General features: G+C 39.3%; 2 protein-coding genes across 5 annotated transcripts in view; one reads left to right on the forward strand and one right to left on the reverse strand.

Moving 5' to 3' along the window:
* Nucleotides 1-243: 243 nt before the first annotated feature.
* Nucleotides 244-23,057, forward strand: vhll (von Hippel-Lindau tumor suppressor like). Its single transcript, XM_043709664.1, has 4 exons — nt 244-836; nt 8,333-8,467; nt 11,180-11,335; nt 22,976-23,057. The coding sequence occupies exons 1-4, from the start codon at nt 650-652 to the stop codon at nt 22,993-22,995; spliced, it is 498 nt and encodes a 165-aa protein (XP_043565599.1). The 5' UTR covers nt 244-649; the 3' UTR covers nt 22,996-23,057.
* tbc1d30 (TBC1 domain family, member 30) overlaps nt 13,628-23,657 on the reverse strand; it is a 67,377-nt gene continuing 57,347 nt past the window's right edge. For 2 of the 4 annotated variants that reach the window (XM_043709659.1, XM_043709662.1), the window contains 4 exons: nt 22,948-23,084; nt 19,738-19,947; nt 17,936-18,007; nt 13,628-14,609 (listed from right to left, as the gene is read on the reverse strand). In XM_043709659.1, the coding sequence (XP_043565594.1) occupies nt 13,846-14,609; nt 17,936-18,007; nt 19,738-19,947; nt 22,948-23,084 (1,183 nt within the window). In that variant the 3' untranslated portion in view covers nt 13,628-13,845. The remainder of the gene's footprint in view (nt 14,610-17,935; nt 18,008-19,737; nt 19,948-22,947; nt 23,085-23,657) is intronic. The other 2 variants (XM_043709661.1, XM_043709663.1) reach the window with 1 other exon arrangement.

Consider the following 23,657-nt stretch of genomic DNA (forward strand, 5'->3'; position numbering starts at 1 on the left):
AATATTCCTTCTACCCCTGCACTCTGGAACTTGATCTTGTCCAGGTAGATATTTTCTATATCGACCTGCTCAGAGACATTATCACACATTTCTACAGCAGGTGGAAACCCAGGCTTCCTGGCTCAGAAGTACAGACTGTCACTGGGCCAAAGTGCCCTTACCATTTCTGCAGGTATTATTGCACACCCAATTATTCAGATGAGGACTAATTTCTGTGGCTCTTGTGCCTTGTGGTTTGAACACATACTGTTAGTATCTCGGTTGCATGTTTGTACAGCCAACTAATTTGAACCAAAGTTTGTTTTGTACCCGGATGTGTTTAAATTCAAGCTGTCCCTGGCCCTTTTCGTATTTACACATGCCATGCCTTCGGTTTTACTCTATTTGTAAGGATAATTGCAGCTGTCTGCCTTTAAGTTGGAAGTTCCGAGGAAGACTAACCGGACCCGAAACATTAACTTCTCTGCACAGATGCTGCCACATCTGCTCAGCTTTTCATTCTGTTTTCGTTTCTGAATCACTGCATCCGCAGTTCTTTCGGCTTTTTTTTTTAAAGCAGGCACTTCCGGGTTTGTTGCAATGGGTTCCAAATCAAAGTGAACGCGGTCGATGATAGACGGCACTGGCCTGCTTTAAACGCTGAGATGTTATGGCTCACACAGGCGAACAGCCGGTGAGTCCGCTTAGGTCCCTGCATTCAGACGAAGCCACTTTTGTTAAATTTGTTAATCGGACCTTGCGGACTGCAAGGCCTTGGTGGATTAATTTTGAAGGCGTTCCTCAGAACTATGATGATATTCCTCCTGGAGGAGCCCTGCATATGTGCACGTATCGGAGTAAGTAGCTGGGCATGAATGATGCAGAAACAGATATAGCTTTAAGATGTACCTAGCTCAAATAATCAGCCCTCTCTCTCTTTGACGCTGAGCGACATTTTTCTGCAGGAAATTGGATCAACCCTCTACCATTTCCCTGAAACTACTGAATCTACCTCGTGTATACTTACAAGTGGGCCCTGTATTTCAGTACTATATCGAGGTGAACATCACCTAGGACTGAAATGTAAAATACATGTATTAAATATCTGATCGAAAAATGTCGAATGTTCAAGGTGTATTTTTGTAATGGGTGTTATAATATCTGGGTGTTTTTTTAAAAGCCTGTTGTCGCCTAATTTGGATGCACATTTATTTCTTGTCTGGATTGCTGTAAATATTCAGAAAAATGGCAAGTCCAAGACTATATTTTGAAAGTATTAATTATCTGGGCAGCATCATGTGAACAAGCGATGGAGAAGATCATGGCTAAATAAGGACCAAGTTGAGAAGCTAATAAATAATCCAATGACATATTTATAATCCTAGTCAGCAGGTGAGAGGGTAGGGGTGGTGGTGCTTGTGACACACCCCTCTGAAAAGATAAAGTCACCATGGTCTTACAGACCATAGGGCTTATCTTCCATCAGGAAGAGAGAGAGAGAGAGACAGAAGAAGAGATGAACTGGTAGTGTTGGTTGAACCTGAGGGTCACCATGCTTCAGGTAAGGAGTGAGGTTGAGAGGGTGAATGCTACATGTTAACCTCAGTCAGTGCAGGAATTGAACCCATGTTGTTGGCATCATTCCACATCATAAACCAGCCATCTGGCCAAATGAGCCATTGAACAGATAATATGGGCTAAACTCAGAGTTTTTACACATGAGAGTAAGGCCTTCAGCCTGTTGTGCCTTTGCCAGTCCTCCAACATTTATCTATTCGAGCCCCATTTCCCAGCACTTGACCTTATATGCTATGGCATTTCAAGTACTCATCTAAATACTTCTTTAAATGCCTTGGGGTTCTGGCCTCTGCCACTCTTTTAGGCAATGAGTTCAGGATACTCATCACCCTCTTGGTGAAAATAAAATCCACAAATCCCCTCAAAACCTCCAACATCTTAACTTAAACATTGGTAAAGAAGTCAGCAGGACCCTTTTTGCTCAGCTGTGGCCGTCAAGGTAGCTCCCAATTGAAGTGTTAGGAAAATAAAGATTAAAGAATCTTGAGATTATTTAGGGTGCACGAGTATCAATGTTTTGTAGAACTAAGCACTGTTCACACAAATATTGCACTTTGTGCTACTTTGGTGGGGCGTCTTCTCGCTGGTAAAACTTCTGATTTAGTTCTGTTTTTCTTCTAGCCAACCTTGAAGGATGCTGATGACTCCTGAACAGTCCAGGCAACAGAGGCACATTATCATAGAGTCAACAGACCCTTCAGTCCCACTTGTCCATGCCGACCAAGTTTCCCAAACACATGCCTGCGTTTGACTCATATCCCTCTAAACCTTTCTTATTCATGAATCTATCCAAATGTCTTTTAAATGTTGTAACCTGCACCTATCACTTCCTCTGGCAGTTCATTCAGCACAAAAACACACAGAGTGAAAAAGATGCCCTTCAGCTCTCTTTTAAAATTTTCTCCTCTCACCTTTAAAATATGCCCCTGAATTTTGAACTCCCCAACCCTTGGGAAAGGACCTTTGCTATTCACCTTACCAATGCCCATCATGATTTTGTAAACACCTGTAAGGTCACCCCTTAACCTACTACGTTCCAGTGGAAAAAGTCCCAGCTTCTCCCTATAACTCAAAATGTCTTGGCAACATCCTGGTAAAACTTTTTTGAACCCGCTCCGATTTAATAATAATCTTCTTATAGTAGGGCAACCAGAACTGTACACAGTACACCAAAAGTGGCCTCACCAACGTATTATACAACCTCAACATGATGTCCCAATTCCTATGCTCAAAGGACTGAGCAATGAAGGCAAACGTGTTAAACATCTTAGCTAACCTGTCTACCGAGAGTCATAGAGATATACTGCACAGAAACAGACCCATGGGTCCAACTTGTCCATGCCGACCAGATATCCCAACCTCCTCTTGTCCCGTTTGCCAGCACTTGGCCTGTATCCCTCTAAACCCTTCCTATTCAGAGACCCATGCCTTTTAAATGTTGCAATTGTACAATATCCACCACTTTCTCTGCCAGCTTATTCCAGACATGTACCACCCTCTGTGTGAAAAAGCTGCCCCTTTAATATCTTTACCTTCTCATCCTAAACCTATGCCCTCTGGTTCTGGACTCCCCCACCCCAGGGAAAATACTTTCTCTATTTACCCTATCCATACCCTGCATGATTTTATAAACCACTGAGGTCACCCCCTCAGCCTTCAAAACTCCAGGGAAAACAGCCCCAGCCTATTCAGCCTATCTCAATTGCTCAAATCCTCCACCCCTAGCAATATCCTTCCGATAGGAAGGAGACCAGAATTGCACGCAATATTCCAAAAGTGGCCTAACCAATGTCCTGTACAGCCACACCATGACCTCCCAACTCTTGTACTCAATACTCTGACCAATAAATGAAAGCATACCAAACGCCTTCTTCACTACCTTATCTACCTGAAACTCCACTTTCAAGGAGCTATGAACCTGCACTCCAAGGTCTCTTTGTTCAGCAATACTCCCGAGGACCTTACCATTAAGTGTATAGGTCCTGCTAAGATTTGCTTTCCCAAAATGCAGCACCTCGCATTTCTCTAAATTAAACTCCGTCTGCCACTTCTCAGCCCATTGGCCCATCTGATCAAGATCCCGTTGTAATCTGAGGTAACCTTCTTCGCTATCCACTACACCTCCAATTTTGGTGTCATCTGCAAACTTACTATCTGTACCTCCTAGGTTCATATCCAAATCATATACATAAATGACGAAAAGTAGTGGACCCAGTACCGTTCCTTGTGGCACTCCACTGGTCACAGGCCTCCAGTCTGAAAAACAACCCTCCACCCCCACCCTTTATCTTCTACCTTGGAGCCAGTTCTGTATCCAAATAGCCAGTTCTCCCTGTATTCCATAGGATCTAACCTTGTCGAATGCCTTACTGAAGTCCACTAGATCACATCCACCATTCTGCCCTCATCAATCCTCTTTGTTACTTTTTCAGAAAACTCAATCAAATTCGTTAGACATGATTTCCCACGCACAAAGCCGTGTTGACGATCCCTAATCAGTCCTTGCCTTTCCAATTACATGTAAATCATGTCCCTCAGGATTCCCTCCAACAACTTGCCCACCACCGACGTCGATAGACGCTCACTGGTCGATAGTTCCCTGGTTTGTCCTTACCACCTTTCTTAAATAATATTACCACATTAGCCAACCTCCAGTGTTCTGGCACCTCACCTGTGACTATAGATGATACAAATATCTCAGCAAGGTGCCCAGCAATCGCTTTCCACAGATTTCCAGGGTACACCTGAACAGGTCCTGGGGATTTATCTATCTTTATGCATTTCAAGACATCCAGCACTTCCTCTGAATATGGACCTCTGATGCAACTTTCAAAGACCTATGTACCTGAAATCCCAGGACTCAGTTTGACAACACTCCCCAGGGCACGACCATTAATTGTATAAGTGCTGCCCTTATTTACCAAAATGCAATAACCCCCATTTATCCAAATTAAGCTACATCTGCCATTCCTCAGCCCCATTGGTCCAATTGATCAAGATCCCTTTGTAATCTTGGATAACATTCTTTACTGTCAACCAAATCACCAAATTTGGTGTCATCCAAAAACATACTAGCTATGCCTCCAAAATTCTCATCCAATTCATTTATATAAACAAGCTTTTATTACAAACAAAAGTGGACCCAGCGTCAATCCCTGTGGAACATCACTGGCGCCAGGCCTCCAGTATGAATACAACCCTCTACCGTCACCCTCTGTCTCCTACCATCAAGCCAATCTTGTATCCAACTGGCAAACTTTCTCTTGAGTTCCATGTAATCAAACTTTACTAATTAGTCAACCATGAGGAACTTTATCAAAGGCTTTACAAAAATTATGTAAACAACATCTACTGTTTGGCCACTGAATGCATGGACAGCATTGTTCTACTGTTCTTCATCAGTCAATAGGCTACACATTAGCCTTGTCTTCTGCTGGCACCCCTTGTTTGGAGATGATGCAGAGAAGCAAACCTTTTTGGCAACTGTGAATTGCATAGAATGTAAGAGTCATGATAGCTCCCTGGATAGCAGGAATAGATCAGCAGGATTTGTTATCTGTGGTCATAATTGAGCTAGAGGCTGAGAGAGAGAAATCCTTTCCTGCTCAGAAATTTGGTTGGATGATGCCAGGCAGCTCTGAGTGACTTGTATCCAGTTGATAATTCCTGTGGTCTGATAGAACGAACTAATGGACATAAATCTGATGGCTTGAACTCCTTGACTCTCTAGGTCCATGGTGAACGGCACAAATCGATGTGCTTTCCTGAGAAGAGCATCAGTAAGTTCACAATGCACTTGTGCACTTCCAATTTGGAAATGCCACACAAGGCCCTGAGTACAATTTAAGAGAAACTATTGGTGAGAAAGTATAATTCTGCTGTGATCTATAGTGCCACAGTCATAGTGCTTCCTCCCAAGCTATGTAGTTGCAGATGGGGCAGATCTAAGTGATGACCTGTCTAGTCATGCAAAGGTGTCTGCAGCATTGGCTAACCCTCATCTGCAGGCAGCTAAAAAAAGACCCTATTACGATACACTGCTCTACAGTGCTGGTGCTCTGCTTCACAGGCACTGCTGAATGCTCCACAGCTGCAGTCCCATGAGCCTCACTCAGGTCTCTGATGTTCTCTAGCCATTCCTTCACCTTTTTCTTCTTGTCCATAGGCTCACCAAAGCTGCTAGGTTTAACTGGTCAATTATTTCGCTTTGAAGTAAGGACTTGTGAACAAAAAGCAGGCAAAAGATGTTAAGTTTCCTTTTGAGAACTCACCTTAGTCCAATAATTGTTGGCCCTTATCAGGCTACTTCTGTATTAAATGTAAGTCTTGAGCATTGGAGTGCATTTCATTGTTTGAGCTCTGCAGGAGCTCATGCATACAGACCTTACCACCCTCCCATTTCTACTTCTGCAGTGAGTAACTAGATACTAATCTGACTGAAGATAAAAATGGTGTGCTTAAATGTTTTTTATTTCTTTAACTGCAATCCTTCCTTTGTTCACTTACATTCTTTCCCCCGCTATTTGGTAAACGTGGTAAACAGATTGGAGGCCGGCGTGGGTAGGCGAGTCCTAGAGGTGAAACCCAGACTGGAGGCTGTTGTGAGGAGGCAAGGCCTTGAGTTTTGAAACCCAGCGTGGTCTTAAGACTTGGTCTGGATACTAGGTGCTGGCATAGATTGGGGTGGAAGGACTGTAAATCAAGTACTTTTTTTTCCTTGTTATGCTGGACTTTTATTTATTATTCTTTCAATTTTGTATCAAATACCTGAGCATCTGTACTTTGGTACTTGTACCTAAGGTGGAGCCATAAGCGGCAACATTGCAAGCTTTTCACTGCACTCATTCGAGTGCACATGACAATAAAGCTAATTCAATTCAATTCCTTTTTTCTGGCATCACCTCTGTCATGCCTCAGTCTCCCCCTGAAATAGTGCTCCAATCATTTCTATTGCCCCTCCTATGCCTCCTCCCCAGACTTCGCCCACAACCACCAAGCTATTCATACACACCCTCAAGTCTTGTAGCCTTATTCGGTTTACCTACTTATTCATTTTCAAACCTCATTACCCTAGTTTCCCTTTCTCAACAAAATACAGCTTTCACACTTCTTTATTTCTTTCTCAATAACACTTCCCACAGCCTCCCAGTTGTCTATCTTCATTTTCCAAGATGCTCCCGTTGCCTATCTCCAATTCCCAAAATGCTTCTAGGTGTAACTCCTTCCCACCTTTATGTGTACCTTCTTTGACATGGCCGTTTTGAACACTTCAGCCATGCTCGTTCTGGTTAGATGTCAGGAATCTGACCTTTGGCCTTCTGCCTTTCAAAGGCCTGGAAGATTATGCCCATTGTTTGTATTTTTATTCTTGTTTCTTCGCTGTAATGTTACACATTGTCCTCCTGCCAAACTGATCAGCCAATATCTTTATGAAATATATTTTTATGATTTGAAATGATAAAAATAAAAGCCACTAATTTGATGAGTCTCAAGATAGCCAAAATGGTGATAGGTTTTGATGTGGCCAAGTTTAAACAAGAACATAGCATTATTTTGCATGCACCTGATTCAGTAAAGTTCATCAACTGGTTTGGTATTATAATGTTCTCAATTTTATGTGCATTGGATGCAGAACTGAGCAATTTGATCAAAAATGATAGCCTGTGCCAGTAATAATTTTATTTTTGTTGCATTATCAGTACAAACCTGTTCTGATACCATCAACAGAGATGGTTCAGTGGCCAAGTACTGCCCTGATGCAGTTTTTCTACTATGTTGCAGTATAAAGGAGGTGAGTTGCTCAGCAGCAGAAACTTTGACAACATTATAACATTAACTCTGCTCCACACGTAATGAGTACTTATAATTGATGTATGGTAGAACTGCAATGTGTTAAAATTGGATGACTCAAAATTCCAATTGTGTCAACCAGTCCATCCAGCTGAATGCAAACTATTTTTGAGGATAGGTTCTTGATGAGGGAAGTGTGGAAGATAGTGACAGAAGCCACAATCGCCATCTACTTTCCCCATTCTGTATTTAGATAGGGTATGACTTTGCAAGATGTCAAAAATGAGGAGGAGCAGTATGAGGCACCTATCTTAGTGATGAGATTTGTTTTGCTCACCTTCAGGGGACTGGTGTGGAAATTCCAGCAGAGACAACCAGGAAAACTGATTCCAAAGCGCAGGACACTATATGTTACACAACAGAATAGGTAAATGAAGCAATGACAGATGCAGTGTGTTTTCTAACTGAGAGGACTGATGACATGAGTCCAATGAATTCCCATCTACCCACCCACCTATTTCCACAGCTCTTGCATGCACTGCAACAGAAAAACACAGTAAAGATATTTGACTGCTGACTACAAGTTGGATTGTGTTGCGCTTGGCCAAAGATTGCACGTTAAGCAGAAAACACTACTGGGTTTTTCTGGAGCAAACTCCCAAATCGTTTCAATGCCTTTTATTGACCAAGGGTTGATCATTGTCAGTTGTGAACCAATTAGAAAGAAATTTTCCACATATCTATTATGCCTGTGTATTTTCATATTTTATTGACATATATCATGTTTTGGGACAAAACTGGATTACATAGTGGCCTTCTTGGCTATCTTAGCACTGTGTTTAACAAAGATTTTTGGGTGGGCTGCCTGTGATTTCACTCAGTGGTTTTACTATACATAAAATAACAGCAGAAGCAGGTCTAATAGTCTTCAGATACTGACAAAACAGTCCATCACTCCATTTCAAGTTCTTTTTACTTTTCTCAGCTCACCCTTGGGTTTTTCGTGATGCAGACACTGGAGACAAATTGTTGATAAAGAATGGTGAGATATTTTTTCCAACATCCACACAATATGATGAAGATGGTCCGATTTACATTCCTGTTCATGTCACAGTTCCAGGTAAATTCAGCACAAACGGATTTGCTTTTAGCTGAACCCACAATTACCACACAATAACTGGCAGACAACTAGCCATTACTTCTTAGACTTTGTGTCAACTGCAGTTGTCTGAATACATTAATGGTCAAAATGTTGTTATTCATTTACCCATTAATTTTTTATAGCAATTATTTTGAAATATTTCTCTAGCCTGTTAATAATCATGGAAGAGTGAAGGAAGACTTTTTTAAAAAAAAAACTGTAATTTCACCTTTTAGATGATACAACCCCAGACTACATCTTCTCAGTCTGTTCCTTGCCCAGCTGAACTAATTTCTTCCTGTCTTGACACTTAGGTAGGAAAAATGTGAAAAGGAGAGAAAAACCAATATCCATTTCAGTGCTCTCATTACTTGAACAGTTTCCTGGTTTTAACTATCTCATTTTTCACCATTAACATCCAATTGCTATACACCTCCGTTCTCCACCAGATGGTCTGTAAGTTCTCCAGTTTTTTCTTGATTTGCTACTGGAGACACAAAAATCTCCATCCAGAACTTGCTCCTCTGTTTTGCAAACTTATTCTCGCATTAAAAACATCTCCTTCAACTCCCCTCATTTCCTCCAAAGTTATTAAAACAGTTGTACACACAGTTCCTAGCTATGCCCAACTTTTTGTGGGATAAATTAAACATATTTGGTTCCAGTCCTACTCAGACCCCCTCCCTCTCATTTATTTTTGGTATCCTGATAAGTGCTTAGATTTAGCTTCCTGCTTTTGTGCGTAATTGGAAAATGTAATTCTCTTGACTTCTAATTTCTGTCGTCTTCTCAGCTTACATGGTCCATTTCCAGTTTTTCCCTTCTTTTGATTTTTCTGTCTGAATACCTGTAGATAATCTATCAACTAGTATTCACAACATGTCCACGGACTCCCACAAATACCTTGCCTTTACTTGCTCACATCACATTCCCTGTTAGGGATTAGGTTCTTCCAGGTTCACCATCTAATCTGTTCAAACACTGCAATCTTCCTCAGTTGACTGTCGCATCCTCCCACTCCAGTTGTCAAAGACTTCCACCATGACAATTCTATTGCCTGCACTTTATCCCTTCTCCGTTACAGAATTTTTGCCCTTGTCTTCACACCTCTCATGTCACTAATCACCACATTCAATGAGTCACCCAATGCTGTTGCTGCCATGTCTAGCAAAACACAACTTCCCCTGCATATCACCCTTTTCATCATTACAAAAGGATCATCCTTCCGTGTCAACCAGGTTCACTCCTCCGTTAGCCCAAATACCTATCCTAACCCTATAGCAACATTCAAAGTAACCACAGGAGGTGTAAGACTTCAGCTCTTTTTTAACCTCTGGCCTTCAGACCACCCAAGGCCCCAAGCACTCCAAATGAAACAACGATTTATTTGAACTTCACTCAACTTATTGTTTTCGCTGCTCACTATGTAGTCTTCTCTACCCTGGGGAGACCAAATGCAGACTGGGTGACCGCCTTGTGGCAAACTTACACCCAAAAACGCATCTGAGCAGAAACATTCCATTTCCTCTCCTTTCAGTTCTCAACCTTGCTCCATCTCTGACCTTAGCCTGATGTAGAGTTCAATGAAGTTCAACTTAACTCAAGAAGCAGCATCTCGCCTTTCAACTGGCTACTTTATAGACTTAAATCAATTTATTTCACTTTTTCTCAGTATTTCCTTATCAATCTCTTTACTTAGGTTCAAACAGTTATTGTGCCATTCACACCTCGTCCGGACACCTATTTTGTCTCTTCTTCCATTACCACTCCAGTAATTCCACTAAACTTACCATGGAGTTCATCTATCCTGCCCTTCTTGTTCACGGACCTTCTCTGTTCTTCTTCCCACCTTCTCCATCTTCACACACTCTTCTCCCAATCACTTAATCAAAACCCATTTAATACTTCCGAACAAAAATAAAATACTGCAGTTGCTGAAAATCTGAGACAAACTCAGAAAATACTGCAGGACCTCAGCAGGTCTGGCATCATCTGTGGGTAAAGATGTAGAATTAATGTGAATTAACAGTTCTTTTCTTCAGAACTGGTCGGAAGAAGTCATATACATAAGTGCTTTATTAACAGAATCAATTTCACAGCAATCTTCACATCTTTTGCGCCAACATTAAGTTGGGGATAGAATTTCCATGGGATTGCTTCCAATTTCCTTGTCAAATCTTCAATGAAAACATTGAAAAAAGAAACTCACAACATACAGCATAAAATGACAGGATATGGAAAAACCTCATTAAAGGGAAAGAAAATATTTCTCTCATTCAGGCAATAATTTTCTGGAAAAGAAGTCTTTGTTAACTGTTGAAGATAGGGAACTAGCAAACAGCATGAATCAAAACCTAGCCTTAATGTGATTTACTTCCTCTCCCCTCTAGGACATTGAGGCTAAATACAGCAACTCTTTAAAAATGACTGAGATTAACGAATGCATTACAAACTGTGTTGGAATATGAACCTAAAATATTAGCATACTTATCCCTTTAAGATTCAGTTTGTAGTCCCGAAAAACTGTTTTCTAGCTGCAGTTCATTTAGTTGTTGCTCCTACTTTAGCTTCAATACCCAAATTCTTAGTTTGCACCATTGCTTAATAATAAATAGTTTGATAGCCTGAATCTTTATAACATTCAAAATTGAATGTCCTAATTCTAGTGTATAATAAATTTATTCTTTTCAGTATATTCACTGAAGAACTGCTGCTTGCAATGTATTCGTAAACATGTGAAATCGGAAGATTATACAAAGTTGGAACTACCAAAGTCGCTGCATACTGATCTCAAGAATTCTCCAGATCTGCTAAGATCAATTGGAAAACTAAGCAGGCGCTACAGAAGTGATGAATAATTTAAATTTAGTAGTTCATGATTTTTATTAGTAACATTTCATTTTGCTATCTATGTTGTTTTAGCATTTAGAGTAAATCTATCTTTATTCTAACCATTACACCTTCGTTAGTGTTTCACGTACAACAGGGACTACACTTTAAAATTACTTCATTGGTTGTAAAGGTCTTTGAAATCTTGGCTGATCATGAGAGGACCTTCATAAAATTAAGTCTTCCTTTTATTAACCACCTGAAATTCTCAGTAACTTCCTGTCACTGGAGTTTTAAAACTTCAAACTGTTTGTTAAATAAATTAATGTTTGAAAAGATGTTCAAAGAATGTTTTACACAATCTCCGGTTTCCTTATAATTATGGACTCCAATATTCCTTCTGTTAGGCCCTTATCAAGGAAGTGGATGGAAAAAAAAATTGATGAACTATATCACTGGTGTTACAATGGGAATAGTACCAATTACAAGTTTCCCTTCAAGTTGCACAGTATCCTATAATTATGAAACTATATCATTGGTTCTTTCACTGTCACTGGGGTCAAAATCCTGGAACTCCCTTCCAAATAGCCACACTGTAAATAATCTAAATCTAAACAACACCGTGAGTGTACCGACAGCAAATGAACTGCAGTGGTTCAAGAGGGCACTTTTTCAAGGGTACCCGGTTTCCCCTTATGGGAGAGTTCAGGACCAGACAGCATAATACCAGCGTAAGAGGTCCCTCATTTAAGACCGCAATTAGGAGGACTTATCTTCTCAGAGCATAGTTAATCTGTGGTATGCTTGTATGCTTTACCATAGAGGGCTATCAATGTTCAGTTATTTCAAAATCTGTATATCTCAGCCTCAAATAATCTTAGATCAGTAATCAAGGGTTATGGGGATAAGACAGGAAATACATTTATATCTCCAAGCAATTAATCTTCTATCAAGGCAAACTTCTATCCATATCCCATACCAGAAAAAGATAATCCTTGAACAATGTCTTTAAAACATTAAACAAACTGTAAATTCTGAACCCTGCTAAGATAATGGTGGTTTCTAAACCTCAGCCAAGCATTCAGAATGACACTTGACACTTGGAAAATATAAGGTAAGTGTTATATCAAAGCTACATGTTCAGTTACTAATTCTGCCAATGAAAACAACTCAGTAGAGGCTTATTTAAATTCTGACAATCATAGTATCTCTTTTACAGTTGAAAGAGCAGGGCATTTAAAAAATCTACAGATATGTCAGATACATAAACCTGTAAATCCTTCAAGAGCACTTACATTATCAATTTATTTGTTGCGCAGTGAGAGTTAAGGCTGTTGGACCTGTCAAAATAGAATCAATTTGAACTGAGTTCCAGTTCAAATGACCCTGCTCCTGTCTGTGTAAACCGCCACTCTTCTGCTGACAAAAATTTGATTCTTGGAAATGAGGATGAGACTTCTTCATCAGGTCCCATCCACTATTTTTGAACGTCTGAAAAATCTTTCAGACTCTGTGACAGAGATTTATAAAATGAGGGGTGTGGATAAGGTGGATAGACAAGATCTTTTCCCTGCAGTGGGGCATAGGTTTAAGGTGAGAGGAGAAAGATTTAAAAGAGACCTAAGAGGCAACATTTTTATGCAGAGGGTGATGTGTCTATGGAACGAGCTACCAGAGAAAGTGGTGGAGTCTGGTACAATTACAACATTTAAAAGGCATCTGGATGTGTATATGAATAGGAAGGATTCAGAGGGATATGGGCCATATGTTGGCAAATGAGACTAGATTTATTTAGTATATTGGTAGGCATGGACAAGTTGGACCAAAGGGTCTGTTTCTGTGCTGCACAGCTCCATGACTCTATATCTCACCCGCAGTATCACATTAGATTTACCCAGTGTACCACCTGTGCGAGCCCTATACTTGTGACTGAAATAAGTATTCTCAGAAGGCTGCAGAATAATATGTCCACAAAGAAATGTTTACAGAGAGTAAGAATGGTTTTAAAAAGTGTCAGGCTGTTTGAGTTCTCATTTATAGTTCTGTATTTTCTCATGGCACAAACACGCAAAGGTAAATATAACAAATTGTATCGATGTACAAAGTGCTGTGAATGCAAAAAATTAAATTTTGACCACCATCTGAAGATTAAAGTATGAAAAGAAATTTGTAGTTGAAATTGTAAACAGTACTTTTTATTGTGACATTATACAATAGCAATAGGTCAGACAGCAGTTATGAGAACTTTAGATCTTTTCATACTATATCACCTTTCATGCTTTGTTTTCCTTCAGTTGTCCATAAATATCATATTATGTGCATCTAATATTGGTCTTCAATTTCTGAAAAATGCATTTAATACAACAATACTTTAGAATTTGACCTCCAGGTTATTAAACCACATTTTAAAAACTGTTATTTACAGGAGTAGGTCTTCTAACATTGCACATAATAAAAAAATGTCTTAACATCTTAATTTAAGAATAAATTATAGCAAAATGGTCATTACAGAATTACTCTTAAGTTGTTCATTCTTTCCTGGTCCCTTTTGGTTTGTTATTTCCTGTGCTGTTAACCTTTTTGCTCATGTGGGGAAAATGGACTGTTGGGGTCCTTTCGGTTGGCCCGTACAATCCTAAATTTCTTGCTGCTGCTGATTTTCTGGGAGGTTTAACACTAGGAAAAGGGTTGAATGTCTGAATCTTCAAAGTGTTAGTTCTGTGCCCTACATCTGAAATTCCTTTCTCAGAATCGGAAGATTCAGATGAGTACCTTTGGCTTGGTGAAGGACTGGGAGGTTCAGTTGCAGTTGTGTCAGTCTGGCTTAAGTCTAGTCTTTTCAGCTGGTGTTGAACTATATTCACATTGTCATTAGCATCCCTGTAAACTGGATCAGAAGATTGTCCATCTGCTTGTGCTGATATTCGATCCTCAATTCTTTTCTTGTCAGCTTCATTGCTTTCTGTTGAGCTAAGAGATGACTCTTTCACTGGTTTATTACTTTTTCGTTTCATAATGTCACTGTAATCCTCCATGAGCCCTATGGTATCACCATAGCTCAGCTGGTTCTTGGTCCTTGCTAGGTTTTTCCGATGAACTCGAATGTGAGTGCGCCATGGAGAATTGAGCTTTGCCTTCATGTCGTCCTGTGAGGTTTTTGGCCCAGGGACATGGATTACAGCATTCCTGGTGATTCTGTTAGTAGTTCTCAATTTCTTCCCTAGAAGTAAGTGATTCATCATTGGAGTTTGATTGGTCTGTGATGGTAGAATGGTGCTAACTGGACCTTCACCTGTGAAATGTACAATAAACAAAAACAACTCACTAGTTAATAAGTGACAGGAGCAATCATAATCTCTAACTGCAGAGCTCCATCTTTACATTTCTGTTAAAATAATCACAAAGTTCATACTGAATCTTCAAATATAAAACACATAAATCACTTATTTATTACACCATTGCATTGTAATGTAATAAACTTTGGACAAACTTTTAATAAATATTATATCATCATAGTAAGATCAGATTTCACTCAGATCCTGGTGGGCACACTGCCATAGCACATTGATGCCTCCAAATCAGCATGAGATGGCAAATGTACTCAAGTACATAGGAAAAATTCACATTATCCTGGTGTTCCTTTGAAGTTGAGGCAGAGGTAAGATTCAAAACCGAATCTGAGTATTCCTGATGCGAACATTAGATAGATGGATAGATAGATAGATATAAATAAAACACATTTTTCAACAATAATAACTATCAACTTGGCAAAACTGACCAAAAAGCATTTTAAAATAGGTAATTGTAAACAGTCAGAGTACAGGAAGGTGTATGGATGGGGTCTACTGATTTTCTTGATCTGTGTTAATGACCTAATTTAATTTGCAGATGATATAAAACTTGATAGTATTGTGAGCCAAGACAGGATACTGGTATACATTGAGAGGTAATTGGCTGATGGAATGGACAGGGACATTAAATTTCATTTTTATGCGCACAAGTTTGAAATGAAAGATTTTGGTAGGGAGAATGAAGAAAAGCAATAGAAAATAATGTTTTATTCTAAGGGAGTGCAAACGTAGTGTTACCTTTAAATTTATGTGTATAAATAGTTGAAGTCTTGGAAAATGGGTAACATGGAATCATGATTTTGGGGACAAAAGACTTCAGTTAAATGTCTGGATTAGAGATACTAGGGCTGTTCTCTTGGGAGATGAGAATGGAGATTGGATATAGTTGTTCAAAATTGTGGCTATGATGTGGAGGTGCTGCTGTTGGACCGGAGGGGACAAAGTTAAAAATCACACAACACCAGGTTAAAGTCCAGCAGGTTTATTTGGAAGTACAAGCTTTTGGAGCACTGCTCCTGACTAGCTTCCTGGCGAAGGAGCAATGCTCCGAAAGCTTGTACTTCCAAATAAAGTGTGTATACTTCAATGCAAGAAGTATACGAAATAACGGCGCAACATCGAGGGCCCAAGGGCCTGTACTGCGCTGTATTGTTCTATGTAGCTTGTACTTCCAAATAAACCTGTTGGACTTTAACCTGGTGTTGTGTGATTTTTAACTTTAAAACTGTGAGCATTGTTCAGAATCTTGAGCAGTCTGGACAGACTAGATGGAGAAAACATTCCCATTGGTGGAAGAATCGAGAACCAAAGGACACCAATTTAAGGGGATTGGCAAACAAAAAGTAGAGGCAATTTTTTTTTGTGCAATTAGTGATTAAGATCTGGTTAAGTGAAATGTGCTGATTGAGAGAGTGGTGAAAGTAGATTCAATCAGAGCTTTCGAAAGAAATTGAACAGTGATCTGAGGAGAAAAATAATTACAGGTCTATGGGGTAAAGGGAAAAGATTGCTACTAGTTCAGTAGCTTCTACAGAGAATCAGCATAAATATGAAAAGTGGATTGATGTATATTTAAAAAAAGGCCAAGGACTAATGGTATTTTCTGAATATGTGCAAAGCCAAGAAAGATTAAGAACAGTAGGGGTGTTGTTATTCATCTGTGGCTGTTATCCATTTGCACCAGAGAGATATTGAATGTTACTTCTTGTGGAGCTTTGATAAAACTACTTTCAAAGGGGAAAACATTGGCAGCTGGTCAATTAATATATCTTGTGTGCAGTTCAGAGAAGGATGAAATGATCAGAAATGAAGGCCCAACTGGCATTAGAACATAGAGCGGGGTGAATAAAAGTCTTATGTTTGAAATCTTCTTATGGCATGCCATCTCCAACAGAATGCAAAAGCATAACAAAAAGAATAGTTATAGTCATGCAGTAACCCCCCACATATCAATCAAAATAAGCAGGGGGCCATGCATCCAAGAAGCAGATGTATTATATGGGAGACTACGTAAACATAAACACATTATGGATTTGAGTATAAGAAAGCTTTGGGTTATGATGAACAGTAAAGGACATCCTAATGTCTCATTAGTATTCAAGATCAGGAGAGTGGAGCATGAGAATCGAGTGAAATATAATTGTTAAGTGATAGATATGCTTTGTACTATTCATTTCATGGAACATTCACTGGATTCTATTACCTGCCCTAACTGTGCATCATCATCAAACCTCTTTCTGTACTGTCTTCATACAGTTGGAGCAACATTGATATTAACAAGTGAGAGAACCTGTTTCCACTTCACTGATCATCTCCCTCTCTCTCTCTCTCTCTTTCTTTGTGTCTTTGACAAAGGTGACCATCCTTTTTGGAAGTGCTCTCTTTTGCCTGGAGCTCAGCCATATTGTTTGAAGCTGCATCTGGAAACAAGGCTGGGGCCAGCATTGATTACATTAGAAAACTTCAGATCATGCACCATCACAGCATCATGCAGTACAGAAGAGCCCTTAGGCCCAATGAGTTTGTACCCTATCTCTAGGGGAATTCAGTCACAATCAGAAAATATGGAAGTTTGTAAAATATCAATTTAGAAACATGTCCAGGTAATTTGGTGGGAAGAAAAGGTCATAGCTATTGTATTCAATAGTTTGTATAAAGTGGCCAATGCAAAAGGTATTTCCTCTCTCTTTCCAAAAGAAAAGTGGACAGCTGCACTTCTCCAGGACACTGCAACCGCTGTTTGTAACCAGCTGTCAAGAAATAGACATGTTCTACATTGATTTGATACAGTGAATGTTTCTTCACTTTTTATGGTGGAATGAAGATATTTTTGCTGTTTCTTATTGTCCAACCAAGAACTGTATCATTTGCCCACCACCTTGTGCAAGATTTAACATTAAAGATCTTTGTGTTAACACCAGAATGCAAAAAGTGAAACTTTGGCACATTTCTCATTCATAATCACTAGAAGTCACTAAAGAGAAACAGTTAGAAAAATATGAGCACATGGTTGAATATATATAAGCACTAATATGCAAGATAAGGAGACTTGAAAGTTCATTAAATTTCCATGAGTTGTTCCATAGAGGAAATAGTGATATATGGAAAATAATGTTACACTGAACAAGAGAAAGGGAGAGAGAGAGAAGATGCTCCACCATAGGGAAAGAAAAATAAATTAATTTACTTAAAGGTGTTTTTATATTTAGTACCTCAATATATAACTGTAATATGAAAAAATAATAAAATAAAATTATAAAACACTAACTTCTTTCAATAGTATTATTCAGCTTGTCCCTAGGATCTGGAATGATCCCAGGATTAATTTCATCTTCTGTTCCTGATAAAAGAAACAGAAATGTAAAAACTGGACAAAATGATCAGTGTGTATATTGCAAGCAAGGTGAGCAGAAAACCTCCACATGGTAAAATTGGTGTTATTATTCTGAAAATACCTTGTTACAAATGCTTTCCTTCATTTTTAACCAGCAATTTCCTGCATTAGGTGTGCATTCCTCTTCCACCCCAACGGACAATGTTCCATAGTCCAATATTGGACTTGAAATGTTAACTCTGTTTCTCTCTCCACAAGTGTTGACAGACTTCCTTAGTTTCTCCAAAAACATTGTCTTTATTCGACATTCCAGGACCTTATTTAAAAGGCTTTTCTTCATTTATTAGCCCAGGCAGCAAGTGTCAGCAACCAGTAGACTTATACAGCACGAAAACAGTCCCTTCGATCCAACTCATCCATGCTGATCAGATATCCTAACCTGATCTAATCCCATTTTCCAGCATTTGGCCCGAATCCCTCTAGATTCTTACCATTCGTATACCCATCCAGATGCCTTTTAAAAACAGTTAAGTATTGTAACTGTACCTGTCTCCACCACTTCCTCTGGCAGCCTGTTCCACACATGCATCACCCTCTATATGAAAAAGTTGCGCCTCAGGTCCCTTTTAAATCTTTCTCCTCTCACCTTAAACCTCTACCCTCTAGTTTTGGACTCCTTTACCCTGGGAAAAAGACCTTGGCTATTGACCCTATCCTTGCACCTCATAACTTTATAATAGTCTATAAGGTCACCTCTCAGCCTCCGATGCTCCAGAGAAAATAGTCCCAGTCCCTTCAGCCTCTCTAGAGAGGTCAAGCTCTCCAACCCTGGCAACGTCCTTGTAAATCTTTTCTGAACTCTTTCAAGTTTTACACATCTTTCCTATAACATGGAGACCACATTTAATGCAATATTCTAAAAATGGCCTAACCAATGTACTGTATAGCCACAACATGACATCACAACTCTACTAAAAATACACTAACTATAGAAATTGCCTTCATTGGTCAAAGTGGTGCTGTAGTGATAATGCCACTGGACGAGTAATCCTGAACATCAGGCTAATGTCCTGGAGACATGAATTTGAATCCTGCCATGGCAGATGCTGATATTTGAGTTCAATAAAATTCTAGAATTAGAAGCTGATCTAAATGTTAATTGTTGTAAAAAACCCATCTGGTTCACCAATGTTCTTTAGAGAAGGAAAACCACAATCCTTACCTGGTCTGGCCTATCTGTGACTCCACAGCCACACCAATATGGTTGACTACTAACTGGATTTTGGGAAAATGGGGATGGGCAATGTTATGATATGGCACCTATGTCCCATAAATAAACTTTTTAAAAAGGTTAAGATAAACCCTGTTCTCATCTGATTCCACATATCTGAATTTTCTAACAAATAGAGACACTCAATAGCAATTAGAACAAATGATTCATTTTATCTACGAATGGAGATAAGTAACCCATCACAGATGAGTGTTAGATTAGATTAGATTAGATTAGATTAATTACAGTGTGGAAACAGGCCCTTCGGCCCAACAAGTCCACACCGACCCGCCGAAGTGTAACCCACCCAGACCCATTCGCCTACATTTACCCCTTCCCTGTTGAATCAGTAGCCTTCTGAACTACAAAAATGTAGGTCAATGAGTGCATCAGTATAAATTGAATATTTTATAAAGTCCTATAAATGGTTTTGAAGTGTAGCTGTGATTCTGAATAATTTTTTTACCTGCTTTAATGAAGATGAGATGGGCTTGTTGTTGTTGCTGCCTCTTCTTCATCCTAACATACTGTCGTTTCAGTGCATTGATATCAGTTGTCATGCGTTCCATCATCATGCTGTTAAAGACAGAGTGGTGCTCACTGCGGCTTGCATCAATAGCCCCAGGGCTGAGCTCAGCTATGTTGCTCGATTTCAGAATTTGCTCATCTTGCTGATCTGGAGAATTAACAAACAGAGAAAAGGAAAAAGTTAACATTTCTACAATTTGTATCATATTTCTCTCATGTTCAGGCTTGATGAAAGGACAAACTGTAGATTACATCAGTAATGTAGTAACATGTATGGTACAGCCAGTTCTGCTATAATGCAGTGGCTCCATTCTCGTGCAATCCCATGCTATAAGAAAATTATGTAATAGCAGTACTATTTAAACTAATAGGCTCGAATCACATTATAACCAATACACGCTTTAAAAGTTTGCACTTTAGAAACAGTGTCCCTAATTCGTCAATCACGTTATAGCGAATTCGTTAAGTGTGCGTTATTAGCAGAATGACCTGCACCTGGAAATGCACCACAGAGTTAGAAACAAAGTGAAAGTGACTACAAATACAATGCTTCTGCATCTTTATAAATATATTGTAAAACTATTGTACCATTTACAGAAGCTGATAAGGGTAATTGCCTTGATTAACAAATATTATTCCATTTCACATTAACTGAAGAAACGAACCATCTGCACAAAACAGCAACTTGTCTCACTAATACACGTGAAAAGGCTTCAACTTTTATAAAATGTCCTGGTTGGTTGGAAATTTTGCTCACTTGAAACGACAGCAATAGAATTTTTTTTATATTGTAGTTGATGGCAAAAAGCAGTAACAAATGTATGCAGGTCTCTCCTGCTTGTTCACACAACTCCTGGTGTATTTACTTGACAGTGACTACTGGGAACTATATAGGGTTTGGATCAGCAGACAATCTGTCCACAAATATCCTCAGTGCTGTTTCAACTCCAGTAACAGAAGTATGGTGGAAATCCTGTTCATTAATTTGAACGGAGTTTCTGACAAATCTCTGGGGAGTTACAGCAGTGAAGTGCAATCTAAATTCCTGGCCCCTGAGGCAAAGTTATGTTATTTGATACAAGAATCTCTGCACTGACCATGCAATATAGGGTTGACATAACAGCAAACTGCTGTCTTAAACATGGCTAATCTGTAACACCAACCTACAGAGATGATAATTGTGTGTGGGAAGGGCTACCCACTTACAAATAGTTCACTTACATCATCTGCAAGTTCAGCAGGCCTCAATGAAATTGTCTGTTTTGTCACTTGCCTGAAAATTGATGCCTACAGCTTGGGTTTCTTTTCATTTATTCTGCTTAATTTAAGTCTCTATTCCTCGAAATTTGGTGAAAATTCTGAATGGGCTGAGATGCAGTTTGGATTTCCTTGAAGGCTTTCAGAAATTTTGACATTCCATTGTAACATTTTCCTCTAATAATTCACTTTCCAACAGCTTTCACTTCAAGGCCAAATGTTCCAGTGGCCAACTGGCTATTTAGCAACCACAAAGTTCAGTGTTTGAGAAGTATTTTTATATATCACTTAGATACACATCAACCAGTCACACTGTTCAACATGATGTTCTTACATTAATTTCATTAACTGTAAATTAATAATATTTTGTGGTTTAATTTGGGCTTCATCTAACAAGACAATAGTGCTGAGTACCAGCCTGTCCAAAGTTGAATATAGCTGAGAGAGATTATTGAAACTTTTGTCTTTTGACAAGTTTAGAGGCAATGGGGACATTTAATGAAATGGGAGCATGTGGGGAAAGGACATGGCCACTTTCCGGCCTCCTCCTGATAATGTCTGCAATGGGAAGGCTCTGAACCAGTTATCAACTGAGGATTGTAATTGGGCATGTGATGCCCATTTAAGGACTGCATCCCAGAAGCAATTGGTATTCAGCAAGTCATAGAGATGTACAGCATGGAAACAGACTCTTCGGTCCAACCCGTTCGTGCTGACCAGATATCCCAACCCAATCTAGTCCCATCTGCCAGCACCTGGCCCATATCCCTCCAAACCCTTCCTATTTATATACCCATCCAAATGCCTCTTAAATGTTGCAATTATACCAGCCTTCATCACTTCCTCTGGCAGCTCATTCCATACCCGTACCACCCTCTGTGTGAAAAGGTTGCCCTCCAAACCCTGGCAACATCCTTGTAAATCTTTCCTGAACCCTTTCAAGTTTCACAACATCTTTCCGATAGGAAGGAGAGCAGAATTGCACGCAATATTCCAACAGTGGCCTAACCAATGTCCTGTACAGCCGCAACATGACCTCCCAACTCCTGTACTCAATATTCTGACTAATAAAAGAAAGCATACCAAATGCCTTCTTCACTAACCTATCTACCTGCAACTCCACTTTCAAGGAGTTATGAACCTGCACTCCAAGATCTCTTTGTTCAACAAGTGGCAAATGAAGGGTCAGGGATTGTGGTTATTTACTTGACGTGGAGCCAAAATTGAAAATCTGTTGGCTAGTGGGGGCGGGGGATTGTTAAATGTCACTTGGTGGCTGATCAGGGAGCTGACATTGGGAAGCAGGAGTCCAGATGAGAGCCATCTCCTGAGATTTCCCCCCCGCCCACTAAGTCTCTCTTTGGCTTCACTTGAACTTTGACCTGAGATCTCTCTTTGATCCTGCTACTCCATCCACTGGCAATAACAGTAATGTAGAACTGCTGGCTTCGGACTGGCTGGCAGTTCTCAGGGGATTGAATTTTTACACCACCGGGTCCTCAGTTCTGGGGAAACATGATACTATCTAAATCCCTGATGGGTACTTCACATTGCCAGCCTTTCATCAGTTCAGGCAACGCAGGACTCCTACCAGGTGAGACCTCACATCTCAAATATTAAGTTCTACCTCATGTATGCTGTTTTGCTCAGAATGAATATTTTTAAAAGATAGGTGTACCTAACAATAAGATCTTCATAACTGAACCGTAATCCATTAGTTGGCAGAGTAATATGAATTGGGTCTATTAGGACACTTTGGTTTTGACTTTGCTGTCATCACTGATGCTACTCTGTTAAGCTCATATAATCAAAACCAAGAGCTCTTGTTGTTGTTAACCTTTCAACACTTCCACTTTCTGAAAGGAGAATTAAAAATCATATTAAAGATTACCTTTCTCTTGTTTTTGATATTTCTGCAGTTCTGGTACAAGAAGACTGAATGGTCCCAGGCAGCCAACTGCAGAAGCTATTACATCATCATCATCCAAATCAATCTCTTCATCACTGTCTTTTGTTTTACCAGGATTTCTGTAAAAACGTTTTGGGAAAGGGGAAGAAAATCCAATATAAAACAATGTGTATTATTCAAAAATCTCAAATGGGACAGATTAGAACACTTAATAAAGGTCTTTACAACATATCATTCATTAGATTGAGTGAAAGGCTCAGTGTACAGATGTGATGATGTATTTTCTGGTCACTTTCATTTCTGACTGACTTTTAATTTAGGACAATAGTTTGTGTCTGTTGAAAATTACAGGGACTTAGGATGTAAGCCACTGTAAAGAGTCAGAAAAGTGAAATATACAACATCATGAGCAAATTTAACTTCTTTTATATAAGACACAGGCAAAAGCCACATAACACATGCTCTTTGAATGAGGTGGCAGCATAGTAGAAGACACATATTCAGAAAATCAAGAATTTAATGGTATTAAAATTGTAAAAAAAAAATCACAAGATAATACTTTCACAGTTTAAATATTTGGAACAGTCAATAATCAACATTCATCATCAATTATGAATTAGTTATTAAACTGAATTTTATCCGAACACATTATGCATAAATACTATCATCATTGGATAATTGAAGTTTCCCTT

The sequence above is a fragment of the Chiloscyllium plagiosum genome, chromosome 19, assembly GCF_004010195.1.
Source record: "Chiloscyllium plagiosum isolate BGI_BamShark_2017 chromosome 19, ASM401019v2, whole genome shotgun sequence".
NCBI lineage: Eukaryota > Metazoa > Chordata > Chondrichthyes > Orectolobiformes > Hemiscylliidae > Chiloscyllium > Chiloscyllium plagiosum.